General features: G+C 39.5%; 1 protein-coding gene across 2 annotated transcripts; it reads right to left on the reverse strand.

Annotated features, from left to right (window-relative positions):
- Positions 1–11,559: 11,559 nt before the first annotated feature.
- On the reverse strand, positions 11,560–14,666 carry LOC104097243 (probable beta-1,3-galactosyltransferase 8). Of its 2 annotated transcripts, XM_070196795.1 has the most exons (8): positions 14,561–14,666; positions 13,557–13,908; positions 13,424–13,488; positions 13,119–13,318; positions 12,780–13,037; positions 12,391–12,478; positions 12,155–12,280; positions 11,560–12,058 (listed from the first exon to the last, which is right to left on the reverse strand). In XM_070196795.1, exons 2-8 carry the CDS (start codon positions 13,899–13,901, stop codon positions 11,797–11,799), a joined length of 1,344 nt encoding a protein of 447 aa, XP_070052896.1. In that variant the 5' UTR covers positions 13,902–13,908; positions 14,561–14,666; the 3' UTR covers positions 11,560–11,796. The 2 variants fall into 2 exon arrangements, with proteins under 2 accessions (XP_070052896.1, XP_033512310.1); XM_033656419.2 differs by lacking the exon at positions 14,561–14,666 and having other exon boundaries at positions 13,557–14,143.
- Between the last annotated feature and the right edge of the window lie 437 nt (positions 14,667–15,103).

Below are 15,103 nucleotides of genomic sequence, written 5' to 3' on the forward strand. Positions count from 1 at the left end.
TTATTGGCAGATTTTATTCATGACCTACCCTCAATTCATGTTTATATCTTAGACGCATGCTTAAGGGGTGTTCGACAGGTAGGACTCGGGCACTCGTCATGGCCTATTGGTTTAGAAGCGTCAACCCATTTTCTGCCTGTTAGGACTACATATTCCGTAGAGGATTATACAAGGTTATACATTAAGGAGATAGTACGACTTCATGGTGTCCCTATATCTATTATCTCGGATAGAGGTGATCAGTTTACAGCTAATTTATGGAGGTCCTTCCAAAAAGGATTGAGGACTCAGGTAAATCCTAGTACAGCATTTCATCCCTAGACAGACGGCGAGACTTGGAGTTTCAGGTTAACAATTGGGTATTCCTAAAGGTATCACCGATGAAAGGTGTTATGAGGTTCGGTAAGAAAGGAAAACTTAGCCCTCGGTACATTGGACCATATAAGATCATACGCAAGGTAGGCCAGGTAGCATATGAGTTAGACTTGCCTTCTGACTTGGAGTCTGTACATCTAGTCTTTCATGTGTCTATGCTCCATAAATGTATCAGAGATCCTTCCAGAGTCGTGTCAGTCGATGATGTTCAGGTCATAGAGCACCTATCATATGATGAAACTCCCATTGCTATACTAGATAGACAGGTTCAGAGATTGAGGACTAAAGATGTAGCTTCGGTGAAAGTCCTTTGGAGAAACAATAATGTGGAACAAATGTCTTGGGAAGCTGAAGAAGACATCAAGTCTAGGTATCCTCACTTGTTTCCTCTTCCAGAGGAGGATCCGACTGAGACATCACAGCCTTAAGGTGCGTGTATGGATTCTTGTGTTAGTTATTGTCATTGGTCGTGTGAGGCAATTATCGCTATTTGTGAATATGGCCTTGTATTAGTTGTTTTTCTGCGTAGCAGGTTGGTAGTAAGTAGTTCAATTTACAGAAGAGACTCTGGCAAAAATTTTCACAAGTCTCTAAGAGTTAACATTCGAGGACGAATGTTTCTAAGGGGGGAAGATGTTACATTTCGCGTTTTCGTACGTTAAAGTTTCTTCATAAGTTGATCAACGTAAGCTCAGGAATGAGATTAATTTTGAGGATATAGGTATTTATGTTATTTATAACAAGTGATAAGTAAGTGTCGTGAAGGTTAGAGGGTAAACAAATCAAAGAAATGAGTTTCGTTGAACTTTGATAATTTGGGATAAAATATGGTTCAAGCTATAATACCCCGTATTTATGGACTAGTGACATACAATGTACCACATGACCATGATAGTAAGGTGTATAAAGTATATTAAAGGTGATTAGTATTTTAAGTAATTAAGATATTACCTAATTATGTGGATAATTGATTAATTATTGATTTTTTAGTGGGGGATTAACAAGGTAATTAGAATTTGTTGATAAGCTTAATGAAGACATCACCCCCAACGTGGCAGCAAGGAGTTTATTTGCTAAGACCAAATAATGACTCTTTGGCTAGGTGGCTAGGTGGCATATTTAGGGGATGTTGACAAAGTAATCCTTATCTAGTGGGGCCCACAACCACTAGGATAAGAGACCTACGTAATTCATTAAAGAGAGATGGATATATCTACAAAGTAAAGGATGAAAGCTTCAACAAAATTCAAATGAAACTATCTAATGTAATAGCAACGTGACTTACAATTCTAAGGGAGCCCAGTATAATCTTTCTCCAGAATATCATATGGATTTTTCCCTACTTCGATCGTGGCGTTATGTGTTTTGTTGCGATTGATGTGTGTTAAAGGGATTGTCAAGAGAATCGGCTCAGGAATGTTAAGGCTATCCCTTCTTTCCTTTTGGCATGATCCACACAATACAAACAAAATGAGCATACGCACAACTTTCATAAATGCCTCTATTCATAGAAATACTAAGGGTGCTTATGTTGTTGATTCCCCATGTGTCTTTTTATTATATCTTCTATTCATTGGTTTTAGAAAATATGTAAGCTGATAAAGTTATTTCGTGATATTACACGAAGGCATATTGATCGTATGACATCCCGAGAGATCTTATTGACATACTTCATTATGCATTGCATTCATTTATACATGTACATTGACCCATGACCCGATGGCATTATATACGCGTATATTATATGCATATGGGGTATGGGGAAAGGTTACGGCATTATACATGCAGCACCACCTGATCAGTTGGTATACGTTAATAATTTCGACCACAGAGGCCGAGATGATATGATGGGATGCCCTCAGAGGCTTGATGATGTTATGTACGCATATACATATGCATGATATGACATTTATATGCATATGTATGACATTATAAATATTTCTTGATTTACAGAGCTATCCAGACTTACAGGTTGAGTCCTTTATTCCATGTTTCTTTCTTGTCCTTTATATACTGGTTTACATGCCTTACATACTCGGTACATTATTCGTACTGACGTCCTTTTGTTGTGGACGTTGCATTCATGCCTACACGTATAGATAATTAGTTTTACGAGCCCTCATAGTAGACGAGGTTAGCATTCAATGAAGTATCGGTAAGACTCCACTTCTTTCGGAGTGCAACCGAGTCTGTAAGTCTTCGTGTTAGAGTTTTCCTACAGACTTATGGGTAGGCCGAGTCTCTGTCCCGACCATGTTTTGATGTCAAATACTTTTAGAGGCTTTGTAGACTCAGGTTCATCATGTACAATATGTCAGAGGCCTTGACGCCCATATTTATTTATGATTTAAGTATGATGGTTCATTGATACAACATTTGCCCACTTATAGTTATACATTATGAGTTGTGTCCATGTTGGCCAACGATAGTTATAAAAGGAATGAGTTTAGCCAACTCGACCTATGCATGTTCTAGTTTTGATCAAACGATCATGAGTTACAGAGTGGTTCGCTCGTGCCAGTAAGGCACCAAGTGCCAACCACGCCCCCTAGGTTTGGGACGTGATAGTGGAGGCTCAAAGAAAAACAAAACCAAAGAGGTTTACGTCGATTCCGAACCTCCAACCATAAACACCATCATACCACTTCATCTTAGCACCGCATATGATCTCTAGGAGAAAAAACACATGCAAATTCCACAACCATTCCTTCATTCGTCCTTCTAGCATCCCTGTTGTGAAGGTGTACTATAACTTACACAATATCAAAATCTCCCCAGATGGGGTAGAACGAGTTACCTACTCCATAGCGCGGTTCATGTATGCATATACATACCCCTTCACTTTGGGTCCCTTCACCTTGGGGTCAGGTGAAGGACTTGACCCAATAATCTTGGAGTTCTGCCATCGGTACCAGGTCTGCTTGGAACAAGTAGGCCCATCTATATGGTGTACGGTGGCTTGTCTCTGTCAGTTATGCTCTGAGATCAGGGAAACCCTAACTCTTACGCACTTGATGAACCTATACTCCCCCCAAATTATTTTGCGGGGGTGTGCTAAACCTCAGGAAGCGTGGTCACCACGCCCTTCTCACCAGTATTTTTGACAACAACGACCGTGAGTGGATGGAACATTTCATCATTATTTCTACCTGGGACATCATCCCGGCCACAACGCTAGTCTTTCCTGAATCATAGAACCTTTTCCGTAAGTCTTCGTATATTTGTTTCTTTTCTTCGTGAAAAAACTCTCTCCTTAGCTGACATTTTATTTTTTTCATTCCATCTACTCGCTAGGAACCGCCACTAGTTTAAGGACTGGCCCAAAGGGTTCAAAATATCCTAGATATCATTACTCAGGAAACCCGACGATGGAAAGAAATGGCTCCCAAATATGGGTGGAGAGCTAAGAAACAAGGTAAGTAAAATTCGTCTTTCTTTCAATCTTATCTATGTAAAATAGCTTAAGAGCAATTTACTAACTGTCTTTTTGCTTGTATAGGGCTTCCGAGGGGTTATGTTATGTGCCCCGACGTCGAAGCTCTCGATGACCCCGAGGAGGCCGAGCGGGTATTGCAGAATTCCCTTAACCGGACCAGGGCTCATGGATCTGCTCGAGCCCCCGGTGAGGGTACCTCCTCTCTGAGTCCCCAGTCTAAAATCAAGAAACCAAAGAGGAAGCGAACCTTCTCGACTGGGACTCAGGAGAAGAAAGTGAGAAGATCATCAACTAAACCGGTTACAGTGGTTATTGATGATGAAGAAGGGGCTAATGATGAAGGCGCCCCTCTTTAAAGGAGAAAAGGGTCCTCATCAGCTCAACCGAGTTCTCAGCCGGTAGGGCTTCAAAATCCATCATCAGAGTAAGTTTAGGAACTCTAGGGGGAAATGGGTTTGATTGAAAATGTTGATTCTCGCTTTCCGATCCCTGCCGATGTTCCCAGTTTGAGAAGTTCGGCCCCTGCCCTTCCTCTGTCACCGACTACCGAGCCAGCCACAACTTCTATGCCTTCCAGACCAGATGTTTCTTCTCCGCATCTACACCAAGAGCTCCTTATCCATCGATACCAGCTATCCCTTCTCCACCAGCACCGACTGCTTCTCCTCCACCAGCATCAGCCGAACAAGTAGGGAATGCCACTCTTCCACGGTCTCCCGACCACGGGAACTTGGGAAATAATTACTCGACACCTTGTCAAGATCCTCGTGGAAGGCGAAGTGCCACTCTTTCGATTTCGAAGGAGTGCCATATTCTCTCCAAGCCATTGGAGCTTGCAAATTATCTGAAGACGAAGCGAAATATTGGTAAAGGATGGACTCCCTTTCTAGAGAGTGCCTAATAAACAACAACATGCATTGCTCGGCGCAGGTAGCATCCTCACTTCTCTTTACTTTTTTTATTTATATTTTTAAGTAACAACTTTGATTTTATCCCTTTTTTCAGGCCAATCTTCTTGCCTCCGAGGGCATGCTGCATCTGACTCCTCAAATACTAATTCTGAGTACTCGGGATCCGAAGTGGAAAATGAAGAAGATAAAGGCCCGAACTGGCAGCGGAACAATCTTCTTCCACGAGGGGAAATGAAGACCCTTGTCTCCCTTCGGGTTCTGGCAGCAAAGATGAATAAATGTTTTATTTTATCTTTTGTAATCACGCCAAAACCTCTTACTATGTTTGGCATTTTAATTAATAGAAGAAACTTTTTGCCTAAGTGTTGTGCAAACAATATTCTCTTTCATTTAATTGATAAAGCCCCGGGAATATTCATACGTCTGAAAGCTTTTGATTCCGGGCATAAATACTTCTGAAATCTACCCTTTATTATGAGGGTTTCATAAAAGAGGGCACTTATGTTTACGGTGCTCTTGAAGAGGACGTCTCTTGTTCATTCCAGCACAAACATTTGAAGTTTTTGTTAACTTTCAAAAGATAAAAAATTAACTTATCATCCGGGCGAGAAATAAGATAAGAATACAAGGACTTTGATTTATTCCCTATATTATTAAAAGTACATTTACATAAACATTCATTTTCTAAAGTAAATAAAGCTACCAATACATGTGGCTAACGTGTATAACTTATTTCCACGGAGCTGATCAAGCAGTCCCCAGTCCTGATAAGACATTGATCTCGGTTATAATAGTCCCCGGTTCTCGTAACACTTTCAGTGATTTGTCATGTATTATTCCCCCAGTGTTCGAATTCTGAGCATGAGAATTCGAACACTGAAGGTCTTGCATTCGCCGATGACATTCCTTTCATAGCAAGATTTTGCGTTGCTCCCTCATTAATGGAAATAACTTGTAGATGGATAAATAATCTATTATCGAAGGTCGATGAGACTCGTGAGTTATTCTATCGGGCCAAAGATTATTTAACCGTCCACAGGTTGATTGCCATATGAGTTGATCCACAAAGAGCTTTTGGTTAGCTTACCGGTGATCCTTCCTTCGTAGTATGCTTGACATTGTTGCCTCGTTAAAAAATTTTCTAGAAAAACCTGATTGGGACACAAGCTGGTCGAAGGAAACAAGAGTGCAGCACATACTTTCAGTACCGGCAAGGATCTTCAGCAATAATACCTTTTGAAGTGAGTCACGTTCCAATTTCTTGGTAGTTTAAATCCATCTTGATTTTCCAACTCGTATGAACCTTTACCGGTTATAGTTGAAACTGGGTAAGGTCTTTCCCATGTCGATCCTAGCTTCCCGATGTTAACCTCTCGGGTGCTTTAAGTGACTTTCCTTAGAACCAAATCCCTTACTTGGAAATATTGGAGATTTGCCCTGCGATTATAATATGTTTCCATCATTTGCTTTTGCACCACCATCCTCACATATGCTAGATCCCGGTGCTCTTTAAGCAAATCTAGCTTGACTAGCAACGCTTCATTATTTGCTTCTTCGTTTGCTCGGGAAAACCTCAAAGTTGGTTCTCCCACCGCTACCGGTATTAAAGCTTCTGAACCATACACGAGCAAAAAGGGTATCTCTCCTGTGCTTGACTTTGATGTTGTCCGATAAGCCCATAGAACACTCGGTAGCTCATCCAGCAACTTGCCATTAGCATCTTCTAACTTCTTTTTAAGGTTTTGGATAATTACCTTGTTGGTTGAGTCCATTTCTCCGTTAGAACTCGGGTGGTATAGAGACGACGTAATTCGTTTGATCTTTAATCCTTCCAAAAACTCTGTGATTTTAATCCTATGAATTGTGGCCCGTTGTCACAAGCGATCTCTTTTGGTATTCCAAATCGGCAGATTATGTGGTCCGATATGATGTCAACTACTTCACCTTCTCTGATCTTTTGGTAAGGACCTACCTCAACCCATTTATTAAAATTATCAGTTAAAACCAAAAGAAATCTTACCTTCCCGAGCCCTGGTAAGGGGCCGATTATGTCTATCCCCCACTTTATGAATGGCCATAGTGACACCACCGAATGCGGCAATTCTGCCGGTTGATGAAATAACTATGCATGATGCTGGCATTTGTCACATTTTTGTATGAATGTTTTTTCGTCCTGTTCCATTCGGGGACAATAGTAGTTGTCCATGACTATCTTGAGAACCAACGAGTCTGCACAGTAAAGGTTTCCGCAGATTCCTTCATGGACTTCCCTTATCACGTAGTCTTCTTTCTAGGCCCCAAGACACCGAGCCAATGGTCCTTGGAATGACCTCTTGTACAACTGTCCGTCAATAAGATAGTAGTGAGCTGCTTTGGTCCACAGCGTCGGGGACACTTTCGGGTCTTCGGGTAATATACTATGTTTGAGATATCTAACGAATTTGTTCCTCCAGTCCCAAATCAAGTTGGTTGAATTTATTTTGCAGTAGTCGTCCACATCCAATACCAAATGTAGCAATTGGACGACCGCACCAGAATCAGATCCTTTCATCTTTGTGGATGAACCCAAATTAGCCAAAGCACCTGCCTCCACATTTTCCTCCATTGGAATATGGACGATTGACCATTCTCTGAATCGTGTAAGTAATGCTTGAACCTTGTTCAAGTATTGCTGCATGCACTCTTCCTTGGCATCGAAAATCCCATACACTTGGTTTATCATCAATTGGGAGTCGCATTTGATCTCTATGATCTAGGAACCTAATCCCCGATCTAATTCAAGTCCTGCAACTAAAGCATCGTACTCGGATTCATTGTTAGTTAATGGAATAGTTCTGATGGCCTGCCTCAGGTTTTCCCCCAAATGAGTGACTAAAACAACCCCGAGGCCGGACCCTTTTACATTGGAGGCTCCATCCATAAACAAGGTTCAAAATCCCAATGCCAGCACTGCTTCCTTAGAAGCCAAAGGCATTAACCCTGGACTGAGATCATCTAGGAAGTCGGCCAAGACTTGTGACTTAATTGCGGTCCTAAACTTGTATTCAATGTCGAACTCGCTAACTTCGACTACCCACTTAGCTAACCGGCCTGACAACTCGGTCTTAAGAAGGACATTCGTTAAGGTAAAGATTGTCACAACGGCTATTGGATGAAATTGAAAATAAGGCCTGAGCTTTCGAGAGGCAACTACGAGAGTGAAGGCCAGTTTTTCTGGGTGCGGATACCGTGTTTCCACTCCTGATAGTATCTTGCTAAATTAATAAACATGAAATTACATACCTTCGTCTTCTCGAACCAAGACGGTACTTACCACTACTTCCTAGACCACCAAGTAAATTAATAGTTGCTCACTGTCCCCTATTTTAACAACAACGAAGGACTAGATAGGTTGAATCCAGCTAGGAGTTTTGTCACCGGAATGATATTCCCGGTCAACTTTGCTTATTCCAGAACCCTCCATTGTATGATGTTGGCTGAACTTCCTGTATCAACCAAAACATGCTTAATTTTGAAATCTAATACATTAAGAGAAATTACAAAATCATCGTTGTGTAGAAGAAGGAGCCCATCAGCATCTTCCTCAGTGAAGGTAATGTCATCTTCTGCGGCTTCTCGGATTCTCTTGCCATGAGTCACCGATATTTTTGTCTTTTTTGATACCGAAAATGTCACCCACATTGACCTCATTTCCTCCGAAGATCATGTTGATTTTCATCCGAGGTGACCCTGCTGCTGTCTTTGATGGTTCCATGTTATCCCAGCTTCTACCTTAATTGTTTTTGGTGCGGTCACTTAAAACCCTCTAAGATGGCCATTCTACAACAACGTTGCCACCTCCTTGCAAAGATGTCGGCTATCCCTAATTCTATGGCCGTGAGTCCCATGGAATTCACACCATATATTAGGATCCCTTTGGCTAGGATCCTATCGGATCGGTTTCGGAAACTGTGCTTCTTTGATATTTCTCATTACTGACACCAATTCTACCAGGCTGATATTAAAATTGTAACCTGATAACCTGGGATATGCGGGATCATGGGATCCTGACACCTCTTTCTCTTGCAACGATCTGTTATTCTGTCCACGATCCGTCCTTCTTTCGAAGGTGAACCTATATGATGACTGGAATACTTTACTGCTACGCCCATTGGTTCTCTCGTACAATAGAAAACAACCCCTAGAGGATCTCTGATCTGCATCAAAGTCAATTTTAAACTTATCCTAATTTTTATCACGACCCTGTCCCTTGGAGGATACCAAAGAGCCAAGTTGATCGTCTTCTATCCTTATCTTCGACTCGTAGCGGTTGTGTACATCTGCCCATGTGGTTTTCTTAAACTTGAGAAAGCTCTCCTTCAATTTTCGGGAGGCATCAGAACTCAGTGGATTGAGACCCTTCGTGAATGCCTCCATGCTCACTCATCCGGAACCGCTAGGAGCGGCATCCTTTCTTTCTAGAATCAGATTACAAATTCCTGTAATAGCTCGGATTCTCCTTGCGAAATTCTAAATATATCCGCCTTTCTGGCTTGAATCTTTCTTGCACCAGCATGGCCTTTGATGAACGAATTTGCAAGTATTTTAGAAGAATCGATTAAATTCTTAGGTAAGAAGGAATACCATGTCAGGGCCCACTTCGTGAGGGTTTTGCCAAACATTTTCAACAAAACCGACTCGATCTCGTGCTGAGCCAAGTTATTGCTTTTTACTGTCATGGTGTAGTTCATGATGTTCTCCTGTGGATGCGACGTCCCATCATATTTTGGAATATCCGGTATCTTAAACCTCTTCAGGATCAACTCCGATGTCGCGCTCGGTTTAAACGGCAACTATGCATACTTCCTCAAATCTGGTCCTTTTAACACCGGTGGCACGCCTGAGTTCTGATCCATCCAAGCATGAGACGCTTATGCATTCTGGTCCATTCATTCATTCATCTCTCTCATGAATCTCATGAGCTCGATTTTGAAAGGATCATTCAAGTTGTTGTTCCCAGATCCGCTTTCGGTCCCCCCGGCTTCATCTAAACCGACTTCATCCCTTGGAGTGTTGCTATCGGTTCTTTGAGCTGTCTGATTTGCGGGAACGCTGGGAGGAACCACAACTCTTTCATTAGCATTATTGGAGGCACCCGATAACGATTGCTTCAATTCCGTCATCACCCGATCTTGCCTTGAAAGGTGATCCATTATCGCCTTTTGTTGTTCTCTCAAGATTTTGACCGTTTCGACAACCTGCTCATCATCCGCCTCATCTAGGGTCGGGTCCCGCACATGCCGAGGATACTATCCTTCACGAACTAGGGTTGCTTTATCCCCTTCGTTGCGAGTTTTGTTGGCTGAATCATCACACTGGAACGCATCTTCTTGCTCATCGCGTGCTCCAACATTGTAAACGTTGTTGACATCATTAGCTGCCATATAAGATTTTTACTAAGGAAAAAGTCAAAACTTGTTAGCAATAAACGAATGGATCAAAGCAATTACGCGGCTGTCTGTGCCCGGTGGGCCCCAAAATATTTACGCGTAAAACAGTACAGTTAAATTTATAGTATTATTTATAGACAAGCGAATCGGTTTGATCCAAAAATAATAAATAAATAAATAAATAAATAAATAAGAACGAAAATAAGATTAACGACTGAAATTAAAGGAGATAACAAGTTTGACTAAGAACTTAGCCTTTCTGAGGATAAAAGTAAAAGCAATGTTCAGGTGTTCAAACTGAGCGTGACAAGATAATAGATTATAGCTTGTTTGTGTGGAGAATATTTCTTGTCCTCACAATAGTTGTTAATCCTGCTATTTATAGCCCTATTTAGGGGGACAAGATACTTAAATCAAGCTCCTCTTGAATGAAAATAAAATCGTCATTGATGGGTGCATAACGGTTGGCATTAAATACAAATATTCTCTGCCATGGTTGTCCAACGCATGTTATCTGATGACAATGCTGCAAATCTTTGTTATTGGTTGTTCTGTCTTTGGGGCTTGTTCGGTGTTGATCGCTCGCTGCTTGCATCCGGTGACAGTTGTTTGCTGGCTCATATCCTACTTGTCTTCAGTGCGACGTGTCACACCGTCATTCGCACGGCTGTCATTAACCAGTTTTACCCCATACACCATGCTATCTTACTTTTTTCCCTGTTGCCCTCTTTTTCGGATTTCTGTGTGAATCTTTCTTGGTGTGAAACATTATATATCGCTGCTTTTTAATTTAATTACAGGTTTAGAGCTGCCTTTTCGTCTCAAAAGTTAATGTGCCACGGAGAATAATACTTCATATGCTAAAAAATAGTAAAGGAGTTTGACATACGATGGTCAGATCTTTAATTTTTCAGTCTCAATTATAGACATGAATTTCTTATTGTTTTAAATAAAAATTTAAAGAATTAGACGCTATATAAAAAGTACTATAAGTTACACTTTTCGCGTGAAAATATTTAAAGCAAATACAAAATGGTAATTAAAGAAATTGTTCGACTCCGGAATAATAATAATATCAAATTAATAGGAATGAGAGAGTAATAAATAAGATAACAAAATGATTACAGTGGATTTAGGTAATTAATGAGAATACTTGAAAATGTGATACTAATGAATACATAAATGGGAGCTGCAGAATATTTTTGTGTTTAATTCCTTATGATCGTATTCTTAGGAATATTATACTCTAACTGAGTACAATGAGCATGCAATCTGTACTTTTATACGTAGTAGTATAGACATAAATCATAAGAGAGTGCTTCTCTTTAATTTTGGTGGTCTCTAAAGCTAGGTGAATATAATTTAAATGTATGTAGTGCGAAATAGATTATAAGGAACACAATACAAGTTAGAGGTAGAATTGTGTAGTGTCATATCAGCTACTGATAGAGAAATTTCTTTCATGACACAAGGCTGGCTTAATTAAAGAGATACTTGGCACTCTAAAGATAAAGGCCAAAAAGTGTGAAATACAAATGGTGGTGGCAAAAATAAGCAAAATAAGAATTGCATTGCGCAAGTAAATTATTAATTAATCGAAAGGAAATACTATGTGGATAATTAATTAAGTTCTCTCCAATAAATCTCATGAGAGAGGAACATTCCAAAGAGCTGCATCACCTTCGCCGCATGAGTGGTGCACATCTTTCATCCTCTCTACCGACTTGCATATCCCACTGCATGACCAATCAAATGATGCCACACATATATTTCCTCCTTTGGCTTTCCACTCACAATCTGGAGGTGTTCCACAGCACATTGAACGCTCATCCACATGCTCTACTTCCAACCCAATTAACCATGATCCCAATGATACGTCTTCATTTGCATATCTATGTAATATTCCCCTATTTTATGTTTTCCATCATACAATTACACATATGTCATTCTTCAACTTGATATTGGTCTAAGAGGATGCAATATGTGTAAATTAAACAACTTACGAGTTGATGGAGATATATGAAGCAAGGTCTCTAGAGATGCCATATATTTGACCCGTGGCATGCCTGAAATACTTGTTTCCTTCTTCTCCAAATTTCCAATACTCGGGCTCATAATACCTTACTCCTCTGCCAAATCAATATAATTATCACTCAATTACATTTCATTTCACATTTAGAGAGGAGATATTACGTTTATATTTAAATTTGTAGAACAAATTAAATGGAAGACGACTCACTTTTGGGAAAGAACTGGCCCTGATTTCATGCATCCAATGTAGACTCTTGGTTTGGATTTGTATTTTGCTAATGTGTTCGCAAGCATACCTGCAAAGGGTTGTGAGAATTACATAACCATTTAAAGTTATGCATACATTTATGGAAATCAATAAAGTACTATATGAGCCTTTAGACAGAGGATTTGAGTTATATATACTAGAAAGTATAATTAATATATATATATTTTATGCTACTTATTTAATTTAACCAACTATCGCAAGTTATTATATTATTTTTCAGGTTACTAGATCAGGCTTATAAATAACTAGTTATTTGATCTTATAGGTCAAGTTAACCCGACGATGTAAACAAATATATACACGAGAATATAAACTCTCATTTAGATTACCTAAGTTGAGATGGACATCATCGTCCACTTTAACGTAGAAGTCAGCGTCCCAAATGGAGACAGCTTTAGAGAAATACAATCTTGTCTTGGTGGACAGCTCATGATAACCCTCAACGTGGTCAAGTCGAAGGAAATCCTTGTACTGAGCATCCTCACTATCAATGGCACGATCAAGAACTCCTCCTCGTGTAGCACTGTGTCCTATCACAAACCGTATCACGATTCCCTTCTCTTTCTCTAGCTTCCTTAGCTTATCCCCTGCCAAATATATTTGAATACATAATTAGTCAGAATCATCCATCTAAGTCAAACTAATAGAGAAATAGATTAATTGAAGACCTTTAGGCATCCAAGTTTCTCTAAGAGAATCGCGTCTTTTTCTGCTGCTGAATGCGGTATTAATTCCCACCACGATGAATGCTTTATTCGGTGTGGTGTGATTTGAAGCCCTATTTTCCTTTGCATTGTGACTGATTGTTTGCCTTGTCCGAGCTATTGCCAATTCATTCTCCAATGTTGACATACTTTTATCAAGTGATCTGTTAATTTGAACACAACATTCATAATTTAAAATTAAAAAAAAATGAGAATTAAAAGATAGGCTATATTAGGCATTGAATTGGTCGATTTGAGCCTGTGCTTACTGAATAGCTTGATGAGTCTTCTTAACTTCTCCCATGATGTCTCCTGAATTGCTTTCGGCTAGTTTCTGCATAAAGAAAATCATAAGTCAATATTATGACAACAATATATACTTGTTTTTCAAATGAAGCTTACACGCTTGGGATCGCATTCACGTGAAATGGTCCTAAGCTTCTCATGGTTGAAAATGGCGGGGATCACAAGATCATTATTCATTTCAGAATTAGGTTGAGTCCATATTTGGCTACTAAAGATTGATCCAGCCAGAAAGCTTGCAATGCATAACACCAATATGGATTTCCCTGAAACCGGGAGTTTCCCTGATCTCATTTTTGAATTTCCCAGTTTGTTGAGCTCCCACGGCCACAATACTGAAGCCGGAACCCAAACGCGGCCACTGCTATTTAGCTTCTTTTCCTCGGCCAGCAGCACCCTATTGTTTGCTGCTGCTTTTCCAGTATTCTTCATGAAGAACAACATTTAATATCTGTTATATATAAAATGATAATGACTTCAAACTTTGGGCTGAATAATTTATAAGGGATATCCCTTATGGTCAATAAAACATGAGAATCTTCATGGCCACACAAACAACATATGATATTCTTGAAGAAAAATAAGGGAAGTGAAACATGTCATGTTAAATTGCATGGTATGTCAAGGACTAATAATAACAAGCACTATTGAAGAAAGGTGTTTGGCTTGAATCCAAAGCAACAAACAAAGTATTTTCCTTTAACAGAGAGAAGAACAAAGTGAAAGATCTGGACAGAAACTCTGTATCATATGACAAGAAATCATGTTAGGCAGATTTGGAAAATCTTCAGTGAACTGAAAAATTGAAACAGCTTGGCCAACTGTTTCTCTATAGATCAGAAGATATTAACCTTACATTCTGAATTGAATTTGAAGATTCATTTCTCTCATGTGTAGTGTCATGATGTTTGGCATAAATAAGAATACCTCATTCGGAATACAAAAACAAATGAAATCAATGCACATTATTAGTAAATGAAGCATGGAATTAAGTACATGCATGAACTAATATAATTAATGTATTCACTTTCAGCTAAAAGACATCTTCTACAATTGTTTGTCAAATATGCATTTACAGTAAAAGAAGAGATGGTAGGTAGTACCTGCTAGGACATGATAATTGAAGTGGCATGCACATATGAAATTATGTGTCATTTTAAAGAGGCTTATAACATCTTCCCTTTCCTATTACATGAAAGAGTCCAGTTGCAAGCCTAGGCAGTTTAATCATGTGGCTTTCATGTTCCAACAAACTGTATGCCCTATTTCAACAGAAAAGAAGCTCCTGTTTTTTTTCATATTGCTTTGAAGCTACAAATAGGCAATGCAGTACGTTTCTCTTGTATGATTAACACTCGTATACGGACATCCTATATTCATTGATGCAATTAAATTTGACAAACATTGGCCAAAATTTCAGCCGTTCAGAAGCCACTGTTTGCTCATAATGTCGGAAAGACAATTAGATTTAGGATACTTTGTAACAGAATTGATCAAACGATAAAAATAGTTATCAAAAGGGAGTCAAATATACATATGATAATTCAGACGTACCATTCGATGTGGAAGGGAAGAGATCATCTGTGGCAGCTAAAGGTGCATATTGAAACTAAACAAATTGAAAATCTAGCTATATAAATAATATG

This window comes from Nicotiana tomentosiformis, chromosome 3 (assembly GCF_000390325.3).
Source record: "Nicotiana tomentosiformis chromosome 3, ASM39032v3, whole genome shotgun sequence".
Taxonomy (NCBI): domain Eukaryota; kingdom Viridiplantae; phylum Streptophyta; class Magnoliopsida; order Solanales; family Solanaceae; genus Nicotiana; species Nicotiana tomentosiformis.